General features: G+C 46.0%; 1 protein-coding gene across 1 annotated transcript in view; it reads left to right on the forward strand.

The window, feature by feature from the left end:
* LOC125756097 (WD repeat-containing protein 17-like) overlaps positions 1 to 13606 on the forward strand; it is a 32346-nt gene that overhangs the window by 6796 nt on the left and 11944 nt on the right. Inside the window, exons 6-11 of the mRNA XM_037650904.2 lie at positions 570 to 698; positions 2886 to 3044; positions 4830 to 4894; positions 5161 to 5379; positions 7607 to 7706; positions 9546 to 9685. Coding sequence (XP_037506832.2) covers positions 570 to 698; positions 2886 to 3044; positions 4830 to 4894; positions 5161 to 5379; positions 7607 to 7706; positions 9546 to 9685 — 812 coding nt within the window. The remainder of the gene's footprint in view (positions 1 to 569; positions 699 to 2885; positions 3045 to 4829; positions 4895 to 5160; positions 5380 to 7606; positions 7707 to 9545; positions 9686 to 13606) is intronic.

The raw sequence follows: 13606 nt of genomic DNA on the forward strand, positions 1-13606 counted from the left end.
AAAGTATAAGGCGCGCTGCCTGGCAAAATGCGTGCAGCACTGAGGAAGCTACGGTTGGCGTCATGGGCAATGTGTAGGTACACATTAAAACGAGATGTCCGTTGTGTTGGGCCGGCTGGGCGCTAGGCTTAGACGGCTGGGTGCCTATGCGGGCCGCAGGAATGTGCACTGAAGTAGCTGCAGGGGAAGAGCTCATGACCGTTTCGGTCTACTTTATTTTGTACAGCTGTTGACCACTACGCGTTCAACGAGGTCACGCTACACCATAGTGCACGTCCCTACGAGCTCCGCCATAAGCAGCTGGGACAAAAAGTGGCGCAGATGTGAAAATGTCCATCTTCGAACTCGACCACTAATTGGGACTATTTGGCGCCTAGAATACCACATCGGTGTCAGGTGCCGATGGCCGCAGCTAGGATATAGTGGTCTGTCCACAAATGTACCAGCGAGCCAACCTATTGCGATTTGTCATTCACTGGCGCCAGAGTTCGACTTCACGATGCTGCACAGTTTTGTTAGGGAGCTATCGGCGCGACGAGAGCACATGCTTTTTTTTTCTCCGCTTGCAGGATCCGCCGGGAGTCGGTAACCTGTGGGATCTACTGAGCATAGTCACAAAAGGAGAAGACGCCCAAGTCTCCGAGTCGTACCAGGATTCGCAGCTGCTCCACCGCAGTCATCTGGTCAAGATGAAAGCCGTGAGCTTCGTTGGCTCACAATTTAAAGCTTTGTGTAGTTCTCATATGCATGTCACTATGGAAGCTTGCACATTTTGGTGCTGGAACTCATGCTGTCAGTGGAAGTTAACTTAAGCCGTCTGCTACGTGTTACCAGTCTATATATATAAAAAATTCGGCAGATCCCACGTACCATGGGAACCGATGTTCTGCGAAGCATGCGGAGGGAAGGTGTCTTCATCAAGACTTCTGTTTGGGCGAGTTGGTTCATTTTAAAGCGAAGGGGTAACAGTGCGAACACACCCCCACAAGAGAGACTACACGGACACACAAGCGCTGGACATTCAGCGCTTGTGTGTCCGTGTCGTCTCTCTTGTGGGTGTGTGTTCGGGCTGTTACCCCTTCGCTGGAAGGAAGGAGACTGTGGTGTTTTGCTTTTTATTGAGCGAACTGTTACGAAATGACGCTAATGATATGTACAAATGCTGTACCCGCAGACATGTTGAACAGTCACATAAGTTTTATATAACCAGTTGTTTAGAGATGCGTAACGATGCCAACAGGAACATGGGTACTACGAACACCAGAAGCGGTAAGCTGATATGAAGCGCTTGTGCTTGCGAGGATGTTAGCCCTGGATAGTGCTAGGCAGACCAACTTCAGTGGATGGCGCTTAACTACAATTGACGTTAACCCGATGTGACACCTGTATCATAGGAGTACATATGTAGTGTTTATAAATTAAGATAGCCAGCAGTGCAACCAGAATTGACGTTTCACCAACATTACGTCTGCGTAGGCTCTTTTTCCAAAGCAGTTTCGAGAGCTGGCGTGGCTCTGTGGTAGAATACTTGATTGCCACGCAGAATGTTTGGGTTCAATTCCTGCTGGGGCCCTGATACTTATTCTTTGCATTCGTCAGGTCAACGCTGCCGATGTCAGTTTTTCTTAACGCTCTCGCATTTAAATTACCAATGTCTGTTCTCGCCGTTCTTGGGTAGATATAAATTGTCAATCACCTGTGTTGCATACCCGCACCCCGCGGCCCGTGGTATACGGGTATGTGCCACACGTGTCCAGAGGAAAGGGTTTGACGACGTACGCGACGGGATTTTCACGTTATTCATGCCATGACCAGCCAGACATATTCGTCAAACCCTCTTACCCTCCCATACTAATTTTGGTCTACACCAAGTTAAGGAGGCGATCACGAGAGCACCCAGACGTAGGCGGCTAGATAGATACGTAGATAGATAGATACGTAGCTAGATACGTAAATAGAAACGCTCAAAGTGCCTTAGGTTCGCTAAGAAATGCTTCGCGTTTAAAAAAAAAAACGGGCGTCGGGGGAAAATGGAAGCTTGCGATGAAAAATTCGTTAACAGGGTTTGTGAGCTAGAGCCGACGTTTCGACAAGCGGACTTGTCTTCTTCAAGGAACAGTCTTGAAGAAGACAAGTCCGCTTGTCGCAACGTCGGCTCCAGCACACAAACCCTTGTTATACGATGAAAAATTCGTAGTCTATTTATACGTACCTGTGGCAAACTGGCGAATAACGTTCGTAGCATAAGCAAATTGATTTCTTTTTTTTTCGTTTCGTCTGGTATATATAGGGAAGAAAATGTACTGCTCCATTTTATTTCGAAGCAAAGAAGGTAACTGTGGATTTTCTACGACACGCGGACGCTATAATTCGCGGAAATGGCGTATGAAAATACTTTTCTGTACTCGTGACGAGCCGCTACACATCTCCCAGCTGTCGCTGCGCCTGTTAACGTAAGAACATACGCCTCGCCTTTCTTGAGTGCTCAGGATACGCCGTAGTAGGAACGTTACGAAAACCAGGTATTGATGCAGAAATTACTTGTATGCTTATCTGACCGAAAGAAGACACCCGTCTGCAAGTTACCAGGCAAGACATTTTACTGGGCACGTAGCATTCGTGATAAGCACTTCAATTAAAGACGAAGTGACGCAGTGCTCTTTAGTGGAGATTACTTGAGCGGAGGTTTATGTATGAACATATAGTATGTGGAAGGCTCGCACCAATGCATAACAAAGTGTGCATGTTACTGGGTTACCGACGCTGACCGAATACTATGTAGGAATACGTCGCAATCTGTGCCGTGACGTTAGCCGTTAGTATCGGCACTCGTCAACTGGATTTAAGATGGACTAAAAATTGCCGGACTTGAACCGTGTGCGCAGTCGAAGGCGCACGAGTTGGAGCTCGTCACAGCGACGCGCTTCGGTGGCACGGGTGTCGGCGGACCGAGCAGGGAGCAGTCCCTTCAACAGGCGGCGCAGTTGTACCTGTCCACGGGAAACCTTCGCAAGTACTGCGAGATCCTCACCGAATTGGGAGCGGCAAGTGCACTCGCTTCATATCCTTCCCCACAGGCGTGCGCAGGGTTCTCTATCAGGGGGGGGGGCAATTTTCAGCACGGAACCCCCCCCCCCCTTCGTTGGTCCGGCCCAAAAGAAAACAAGCTCCGCATTGGACGCAAAAATGAGAATGAAGTGATGACGTGCTTCTCACAAAGGCTTCTCATTGGTCCCCGGCTTTCCGGGGGTAAAAGTGGCAAGCAAACTGTTCTTTGAATGCAACATCATTTGAATGCAACATCAGGGGACCTCGGTCAGCATTATCGTCAAAAAAACATACGTAGCCATAACCCGGGGCGTTAAAATAGGACGTGACAGGTCCGACTGAGCGAAGGCATGGGCAGAATTGGTGGCCCCCTTTAGATGATAAGGGGGGGCTGCCCCCCCCCCCCTGCCCCCTCGAGCGCGCGCCTGTGTCCTGCCATCCTTATGGGCATGTACACGCCGCGTAAGCAAAAATTGGCGAAGTGCTCAGTTAAAATAAATTTTTACGTGACAGTACCATCTGAACGAATGGTCAAGTAAATGTTTGAAGCCTGTACAGTACTCACGGATTCAAATAAGACATCATATTTTTTAGTATAACGACAGGTATTCGCGATTGCTCGAGATAACGTCATGTGGTGACGAATATGGTCTCCATAGGTCGGCAAAAAATGTGGAGCTTACTCATACTCACTCATGAAATAAATTTTGCCCTTAGGGCTCACTCTGACTCACTCACCGAAATTTTCCTCAACCGGACTCACTTGGACTCAGACTCACCTAAATATTACTCACTCCGACTCACTCAGACTCACGGCTCGATCTGAATCTGAGCGAGTCTGAATAAGTCGACTCATTAGTCCGTTAGCGCATAATTAGCTTTTTCGATCAGGATGTCGACGCACTTTAACGCCAATATCTCGCAAAATCGGTACTATACAATGCGCATTTTGATCTACCTTCACATACGAGCTATCAGTGATTGCAATCAAGTAAGGACATTTTTATTGAAAGATATGACTCGCACGAGATATTTTTATCAAGAAATTCCTTTGAAAAGTTTTGTGTGGTGGGGAGGGGGGGGGGGTGTCACGGCACGCCTCTGATCAATAAATATTAAGCTGGCGTGTGACCGCTAGTGCTTTGTCAAGTATCTGTCAGTAGAAGTTAGTATCAACTTGAGCCGTCATAAGTTAATAGTAATGCTGAAGTTGAGTAGCTATCAGTGACAACTACTCAGCTTGGTCGGCAAAAAGATCTGGAGCTCACTCAGACTCACTCAAGAAATATATTTTGTGCTGTGGGCCCACTCGGACTCAGACTCGCCAAAATTTTCCTCAGCCGAACTCACTCGTACTCACTCACCAAAATATTACTCACCCGGCCTCACTCAAACTCACGCTCATAGCTCGATCTGAGTCTGAGTGAGTCGACTCATGAGTGAGTTTGCCAACCTTTGATGGTCTCCAAAGACAATGTTATCTCTGATCTACGCGTTCGAGTCCAAACTACGCCGATATGGCCCGAACTGAAGATGGTGGAGACGAAAGTATGTGCGTTGCTTAACCCTAAATTGTCCTATTTCAATCCGTGAGTACTGTACACCTATCTCTGAAACAGGTAGATCTATTTCATCACGTTCAAATCCAGTAATATTCTCGTACCATAATAATTAAACCCGACATCATCCAGTCTCGCATCAATGCGGTTTCTACTTCTTGGGAACATGCTCCTCCGATGGTTTGGCGACTTCAAGGAAATTGATTTTTTTCCTTCTTGCAGTGGAACGAGGCCCTCTCCTTAGCCCCAGGAGTATCTTACCAGTACTGGCGCCACCTTACGAAGAGGTAATCTTCACTGCTTTGTTTAGCCGCCATTTTACCTGCTTTTTGTTTTTGTATATGTACCCACTACCACGCTAAGCAAATAGGCTCTCGGAATTGAATGCACTCAGTTTTGAGAGCTGTAAAGAAAAAAATAGCTCGGCAAAAGAAGTGCCTCCTGACTTTCGCTAGTTTTGCAACTGTAACCAGTATATTTTGTTGACCTATGCTTCGTTTTGAGTCATCACATCCTCCTCCCCACTTCCCTCCTTTCATCTGAAAACCTGCAGGAGGTGTGATCTCCTCGTGAGCGAAGACCGGACTGAAGCCATAGGATTAATGCTGGCGCTAGGAAACGTACCTGATCTCACCGTATTTCTCAGGGCCAGGGGACAGGCCGACAGCGCTTACGTTTTGGCACTGGCAACGCGGCAGGCACCAGGCTCCGGAAGCTGCCAAGGTGATAAGTCTCCGGGCAGCCAGTCGCAAGAAGCCGGCTGTTCTGAAAAGTAAGCTCATTTGTGGCATAGCTAGAACGGCGATCAGTCTCGCAGGTCTGAAAGGCAAAACGCTAGCGTGCTGTGCTCATTTCCCGTGACGTGCACTTTGAAGGGGTACTGACACCATTTTTCGAAGGCGAGTTTACTCTGCTATACAAATCTCTTGTATACAGAGACGGCTTTGAGCAAGTGTGCAGCTCAGCAAATGCTGATACGATATCTTTTTATATTAAGGTAAATTTTCCCATGGCGAACCTACCGACATCGACACTAGCTTGACGTCAGGCTACAGTACTAATTCTGGTACAGTGTACTAGTTCTAGTACACTGAAATTCTGGTGACTTCACGCAGCAGTCTGGCTAGTCAGTTTCTTACAATTACCAAGAGGGAATTCTGGCGTTGCGATCGTTCAGCCACCATGGGAATGATGGGTAGTACACAAATTTCCCTAGTCTTCGTGCTTACGGCTTCGAACGCACTTGTGACTTTGTTTATTGCTGGGTTTTGGCCTTCGTTTCGCATAAAAGAATGGACCGTTGTGAACTTCGTGACCAGATTCGAATTGGTGAGCTTAAAAAGGCTAAAGTGGTGAAGTGGAACTGCTGACTTTTGCTGAACTCTGTCTTTAGACAAAGTGGATGCAGGCGACGTGGAGCCAAACGAAGCCGAAAAAACGAAGTTTAGACAAATCCGTGTACTACCCATCATTCCCATGCTGGCTGAAGCGTCATGCGTTGCAGCTCCCATAGACACTAGCGCCAGAGTTCCCTCTAGTAAATATTGTAGGAAACTCTATGTGGCTAGTTGTGATGACGTCAGGTACGATAACTTCCAAAATGTTCGCTTGTGCGTCACTAACGGAGCCACGGTGTGGAGCGGCCGTGGAAATGTCACGATACCTTGCGTGAGGAGCACGTTACGAGAAACTCATACCCTGTCGGGACGTCAGGGTACAGTAGAAACCAAAACTAGCTTTAAAAACATACTGTAATTACTTTTTCAGGGTGCACTCGCGCGTAGCAGTACATTTTCTACGCTCTTGAGGGCTTGACTTTTCATCTGACACTAAAAAACAACTGAAAATTTTCGTGTCAGCACCCCTTTAAACTGCAGCCACATGGAACGTTCTTACGACGTATTTGCACACTCCGAATGTTGCATATTTTGTTGTAGCCCAATATTTACGCTGAGGTATCCGGTGCATTGTATTGTTACGCTGAGGTATCCGGTGCATTGTATTGTGTGTGCTCAGTGACACAACCGCATGTCCAGTGGTGTGCACTTCGTTCATCAGAGCAACTGTAGTGTGGCTTACGCTCCAACGCCGAGGGTCGCCACGCTAGGCACGCTTCAAAAATATGCCTAATCTCGTCGATCTCTCTGTTATGCTTTTGCTGTTCCGAAAATCATAGGTGCGAAAAACGCGCTGTTTCCAGAGTGTTTCATACTGAAACGTGACCGCAGCAATTCATTTTTCCTTTGCCGTAAGTATTCCTCTCCCAGTGACGAAAACTCCACCAAAAACAATGTTGCTTCCCACTATTTTTTACATGAAACACTGGAGTGGAAGCTGCTGCTGATGGTGTAGCGCATTAAGCAGCGCCATCATGCAAATCAGCATGTCCTTAAGCCACGAGTACTCCTGCGCCAAAGTATCATCCGACGGCCGTTCAGTTTCGAGTACTGTCGATCTCGAATACCCGAGCAGCCCTTCCAGCTTTCGTTTGAGTGCGGTATTGTTTAGTATTCAAACTTAAGAGACCACTGCAACATGGACTTTTACAAGTGAGTGTTTTTGATGCCTATATACTGCTGTTTAGGCGAGCTGAGAAGCCGGTGCTAAGTTTCAAGTGCGCTCCAGTCATGGACATTTGATCATGTGCGATTTTATGTAGAACTTCTGACTACCTGTAAAGAGCAAAACGAGCGCAGCACGGAGGACGGAACGAAGTGGGAAATACCCACAATTCGCTGTCTTCAAATATTGCCGGAATTCAGGGAAGTGCGTTTATCCACCTGTCTTTTTCTCGCGCTGCGCTCGATTTGACGTATATTGACTACTATGTCCAAACCTCTACCGTTGACAGCTGTTGCTTGTTCCATGTTTACAGAGCATTGTTATTTTGGTTGCATGCACTTCCTAGCTGACCTCTCCTCCATTCCCCCTTCCCTCCCACTTAACATACAGGGCCCACGTAAGGTTGTGGTCGTTTTATTATGTGACATTTGTGGCAGGCTTGAACAGGAATGCACTCAAGATATCTCACGGAAGTACCTCTTGGAAGGGAAGCCTACCCTAGCGGCCTGTTGTCACTTGACCATCAATGACGTCCGGGTATGTCTTTTAACTGCCATTATTTGAAACCTCCTTCGCGGCTTTTGAGACGAGTCCTTAAAGTGTACAATAGTGCGCAACTTTCTGCGCAGCGCTGCGTAAATAACTAGAAGACATGAAAATTGTTAAATGCGAGTGCGACATTAAGTATGGCACTTAATTTTCACTAAGGTTGTACCTCTCTCTCTCTCTCTCCTTCGCATTATATGTTCTGACTAAGCAGCCTTAAAAAAGGCACCTGTAGGTGGCAACATGTATGTTTATACAAAATTTTGATAAACTTGACGCTTCATTTAGTACGTAGTAACTATAAAAAGTTTAATATTTGATGACGGATTCCAGAAGTAAAAGAAAAGGTACCGAGTAGTAAAAATATATAACACAACTTTCCTGGCAGCCATTATAAAATTTTCACCTGTTGGGCAGGCGTCCGCGTTACAATCTAGGCAGTTTTCAAGAGAAATAATTTCGGGGATTGCGAAAGTTGCTTCCATTAACCGAGACTTCAGTTCTCTACTTATTTGCCCCGGTAGGTGAACCGGTGACAGAACAAGGGCAAAAAATTCCGCCGTTTTCTTTCTCTTCACTTCGGAATGATCTGAACCTCAGAAGTATACGCCAGCGCGACATTAAACCGAGCATAATATTGGATAACCAGTCATTCGAGACGTAGGCTTTGATAGGTTCCTTTCTGTGATAAAAATGGGTTTTCGCCTCGTGCCACTTTATTGCGTTGAGAAGGTTTTGAACGGAACAGTCTGTACGGTGACATCTGATGCTAAGCTGTTCTTGTCAATGCCGTTTTCGTGTTGTTTCAGTCGCCTATGTGAACTTCCATCTTCTCCTATGTCGAGAAAGAACGAACATTCTTATTGCGAAAAAGCAATAGGGATGAGTCTTCAGTCAGACTTCTTGAGCTATTGCTACCCCTAGAGATCTCAATACGAGCAGGTGCTAACAGTCGAGGTGGGAGCTGGCCGCTCCTCTCTCTCCAAAGGGTGGTTAGAATAGAAGCAATTGGGAGAATGTTGTGGGTCTTTATCTGTGGCCCCCAGGAACTTGATTGTATACCCGCCGCGGTGGTCTAGTGGCTATGGTGCTTGACTGCTGACCCGAAGGTCGCGGGATTGAATCCCGGCCACGGTGGCAGTATTGTCGATGGAGGCGAAAATGCTCGAAGCCCCGTGTACTTAGATTTAGGTGCACAATAAAGAACACCAGATGGTCGAAATTTTCGGAGCCCTCCACTACGGAGTCCCTCATAATCATATCGTGGTTTTGGGACGCCCCGCCACGGTGGTCTAGTGGTTACGGCGCTCGACTGCTGACCCGAAGGTCGCGGGATCGAATCCCGGCCGCGGCGGCTGCATTTTCGATGGAGGCGAAAATGTTTGAGGCCCGTGTACTTAGATTTAGGTGCGCGTTAAAAAAACCCCAGGTGGTCGAAATTTCCGGAGCCCTCCACTACGGCGTCTCTCATAATCATATCGTGGTTTTGGGACGTTAAACCCCAGATATTATTATTATTATTATTATTATTATTATTATTATTATTATTATTATTATTATTATTATTATTATTATTATTATTATTATTATTATTATTATTATTAGTGGTTTTGGGACGTAATACCGTAACAATTATCAGGAAGTGCAGATTCTCAATCTACAGATAAAATCTTCTAAACAAATTCTGCGGATAGATGAAATGGTCCGAGTTATGCATATTGACCAGTTCATTCCTTAGCTTGCTTAGCTTTCATGTTAGCTTTCTTCTAAAGACCTGGTTCATTTTGTATGATGACACTCGATCACGGTTATTCTGTAAATGTTGCCCAGGGTGCCCTGCGGGCCTTAATGCGCGGCAACGAACTCGAACTGGCGCTCAGTGTCATCTTGCATTCCGGCTGCGAGGAGCCTGCGAAGGCTGCGTCACTCTGTTCCTGGCTGGCCTGGAGGTGTTCTCACACTGGAAACTGGTGAGCGATCGCACATACGCTTCTCCCGATTGTCGAGCACAGCAAAAGTTGGGACAAGCCGAAGCCTCTTTTGCCATTGTTAGTCGGTCGCGCAGATATAAGTACGTACAAGGTATCGACCGTCCGGTCTTATCCTGAAACTACTGTAGGCTGGACTCTATTGACACGTGGTCGTGACGGTGACGAAAACGCAGCCGGGCTGTTTACGATGAATCTCTTCATTGGGCGAACTTGTGCTCAGGAAACGAAAAGTCAAATTACAACCAATACACGCTGCGCACTGATAGCGGCAGCCACATTCATCGCCGGCGGTAATCTCATCAGCCGTAAGGATCGTCGGTATTTATACATGCGGCATCGAAGATACCGGCCTAATTGTTGGTGCTTGGTCGCGTTAGTTCCAGAATACACTACTGTTCGCGTTGCGCGCTCAAGCTTATCAGAACAATATAAAATAATCGGGAATGTTCGACATTCCGGCGCGGCGCGCGCAAGGCAGTGGTTACACGTGTAACGGGTCGGTTACATGGAAATAGAAAAAGAAGCGCGCGTGGCAATATTATGAGCGCTCTTTGTGCGAGGGACCCGTCTCTACTGTGAGGCCGTTACAGTGCAAATTTATTCCGATGGTTTAGTTACAACCCGCAAGAGCTCAGTCGTTATGACGTTCTGCTAAGCCCGAAGCTTCGGATTCGATTCCTGCTGGGAAATTGCTTGGACAAATTGGTCACGCGAACTGGTAATAAAACTGCTGCATGAATTAGCACCACGCACGAAGGAAGGACAGGGCTAAAAGCGTTCGCTTGCCTTTAGCGAGTGTCGTTTTTCTTGGCGTCGTGCGAATTCATTCTGCAGCTATATTAAACGCCAACTCGCCCGCAAAAGCAACATTTCGGTATTATAGATAATATGTCGATAAATTAAAGAAAAGCAAAAACAAAGAGACGCACATGATGGGAATGTGGCCCGCATCCTCACTGTGTGTGAAATACTAAAGCACTCGCTTGCTTTAAGAGGAGATGCGGGTCGAAAAACGCGAGTTTTTTTAAAAATTAATATCGTTTTTTTGTTTTCACCTGTTTCGTTAAGATTAGTACCTCTACTGTTCCGAAAATAAAAATCAATCGGAGACTCAACAGGAAACGCGTTAAAATTGCGTCTAAAGAGCACAAGGCGGCTGTTAAACAGACCGAAAGTGTGCAGTCTTCTAGCGCCTCGCGGCCGATAACGCGCGGCCGCTCGACATTGTGGATCGCATGACGAGATTGGCCGCTGAGCGCCTTGGGTGTTGCGAAGTCTCAGCCTACTTGCAAGGTCCGCGTTTCATCGAGCTGCACAGCTGAATAGTGTTTCTCTCGCGTATTTATTTTCATCATGGACGAAGAGAACCGTAGCAAGCGCAGTCACCGGCTAGTGAAGTATCGCTCGGTGAACAAATTTCGAGGACGCCGGCGCAAATCGAAGTCAAACACTTGTCGAACGGCAAGTGCGTCTGCTGCCGCGAGGCATAACGACGGCGATGCTTCCGGCGAGTTTGCCGTGGCGTTCGAGTATGTCAGTGCCTCTCAAAGAAAAGATCGCACTCTTCGACGACGAAGAAAGATCACGGTGGGCAGTCTTCCTTGATCGCTGACATAACAGCATCGAACATCCTCGTGATCCGTGCAGTGTGTCCAACGTGTCACCGTTCGGCAATACGCGTCCGGGGACCAGATTACAAAATCAAAGGCGTCGTTTCTGGAACTACAATGCGAGAACAGCGAGTGACCCGAAAGTATTCTTTCGATGACGTATACGTTGCGGCGAGTTGCTTCGAGCGAGGAGGCCAGCGTAAGCGCGGCAAGTGACGGACCGATCACAAGCAGAACCCACGGCAGCGGGAGCTCGCGCAGTAGCTACTCTGCTCGAAAAAGCTGTGAAGGAGAAAATTATGGCGCTGGCTCATTTTAGTGGCAGTGGCTACTAGAACAATCTATCTCTTTTGTGTGCAATTTTGATCGGATTTCGTTACCTCATTCATAAATAAACATCCAATTTTAACTTTAAACATCATTTTTCTCAAAACACACTTTTTGGCAACTTTTTCAGCGTGCTCCTCTTGTTTTTGGTACTTCTGTTAGTCGGGTCTGCATGAAAGTTTGCCCAAAATTTCTCTAAGGTGTTAGAAGTGCAGTTATCTCCTTCAAATCTCAATAATGTTTGTGCATAATAAAAAATTTGCAAGTAAACATTTACTGGGGTCTGGCTAATATGGACTTCCCATGTTTGAATTTTTCGCGTCTAGTAAATATTCTGTACGCACTTTCTGGATCGTTTTTGGTACTCTACAGTTTAAATGGAACAATGTGAGCCATCAACTGTCAAAATGTACAGACGTTTAAGGATCGAAAAAGAGAGGCAACAAGGCCTAAACTTTACACTTTTGTCATGGTGCAGAACAAAAAGTATGCAACTTGCAAGAAAACTAATCATGTATTTAAAATCAGCACAGAAATATCTAAATAGCCCAAGTGTCATTGCTCAAGGGTGAATATTAAAAAACTGTCTTCGAGTAGCATCTCCCTTTAATTTAGACGTAGTGTGCGTAAGAGCTGTGCTACAATGGCTGAGGATGGTGTTAAAGCGCTCGACTGTAGAACCGCATGCATCGCCTGTAAGTACGCATAATTTGACCTCTTGTTATCGCCCTCTCTATCTCGCTCTCTGTGAGATAACAAACTGATCAAAGTTAAGCTTCCCGCTTTTCGTTCCTTCTTTCTTTCTAAGGCATTTCCAGTGTTCGAAGTTAAACAGGTGCCCCTGTCACTACGGCATGTCCACAGTTAGCATGCTGCTTTGATTATTGCGATCGCAGTTCAGCTCAATATTCGGTCTAGAAAGCGGTTTCACCCTCATTTGTGATCTGCTCAAATGAGGAAAGCGTAAGTAGTTTGACATTTTTGTTTTTGTATCTGTGCGCGCTGGTTGGTTGCCAGGTTCGGATATTTTTAAGGACTTCCTGCTTTTAAGCGACACTGCGTAAAACATGCTTGAATTTGCGGTACTTCAAGCAATGAAGCAGACCTGCCGAGAAATTACACGCTGGCTCAAAATCTTGTAACAGAACGTAGCAATAAAATCATATGTAGTGACTGTCATATACTGCCTATTGATAGATGAAAAGTGTTGCAAATTATGAAAGGTATGTCGTAAACACATTGTCATTGCATTATATCTAGTGTCGCCGTGGTGGCACAGTGGTTACGGTGCTCGGCTGTTGACCCGAAACACGCGGATTTGATCCTGACCGCGGCGCTCACATTTCGATGGCGGCGAGAAGCTAAAGGCCCGTGTTTGGTGCAGTTTCGGTGCATACGGAACATGGAATTATCCGGAACCCTCCACTACGGCATCTCTCATAGCCGGAGTGGCTTTGGGACGTTGAACCATAACCTGTCATTCGTGTCATATTGTGGCTGTGTTGCAAATTTTCCTATGCAATGCTTACTGTTATGCTATGCAACATTTTTATATTTTTCCTTTTGTGTTTAGTCATCTGTTAATTTCTCGTTCACTGTTTTTTTTTCTAACAAATCTATGGTTTGGTCATTTGGAATTTTTCTTGACTCTGAAATTTTTGAATACGCTTATGCATACAAGATATTATGATATATATATATATATATATATATATATATATATATATATATATATATATATATATATATATATATATAATCGTACTGCACGCCCCCTCTCACCATATGCCTCTCCTGGGGCCTGTGAGGTATTCCTAAACAAGTAAAACAAACCAACGAGACCAACCTTTTACAGCGAGAATGTAATGTTCGAAATCGGAATGCATTCTGACGATTTCTCACGGGGGTACAATAACATATTTTGTAAAGATGAAATTCTATTAAGTGCATTAGAAGGCGCGAA

The sequence above is a fragment of the Rhipicephalus sanguineus genome, chromosome 2, assembly GCF_013339695.2.
Source record: "Rhipicephalus sanguineus isolate Rsan-2018 chromosome 2, BIME_Rsan_1.4, whole genome shotgun sequence".
In the NCBI taxonomy this organism is placed as follows: Eukaryota; Metazoa; Arthropoda; class Arachnida; order Ixodida; family Ixodidae; genus Rhipicephalus; species Rhipicephalus sanguineus.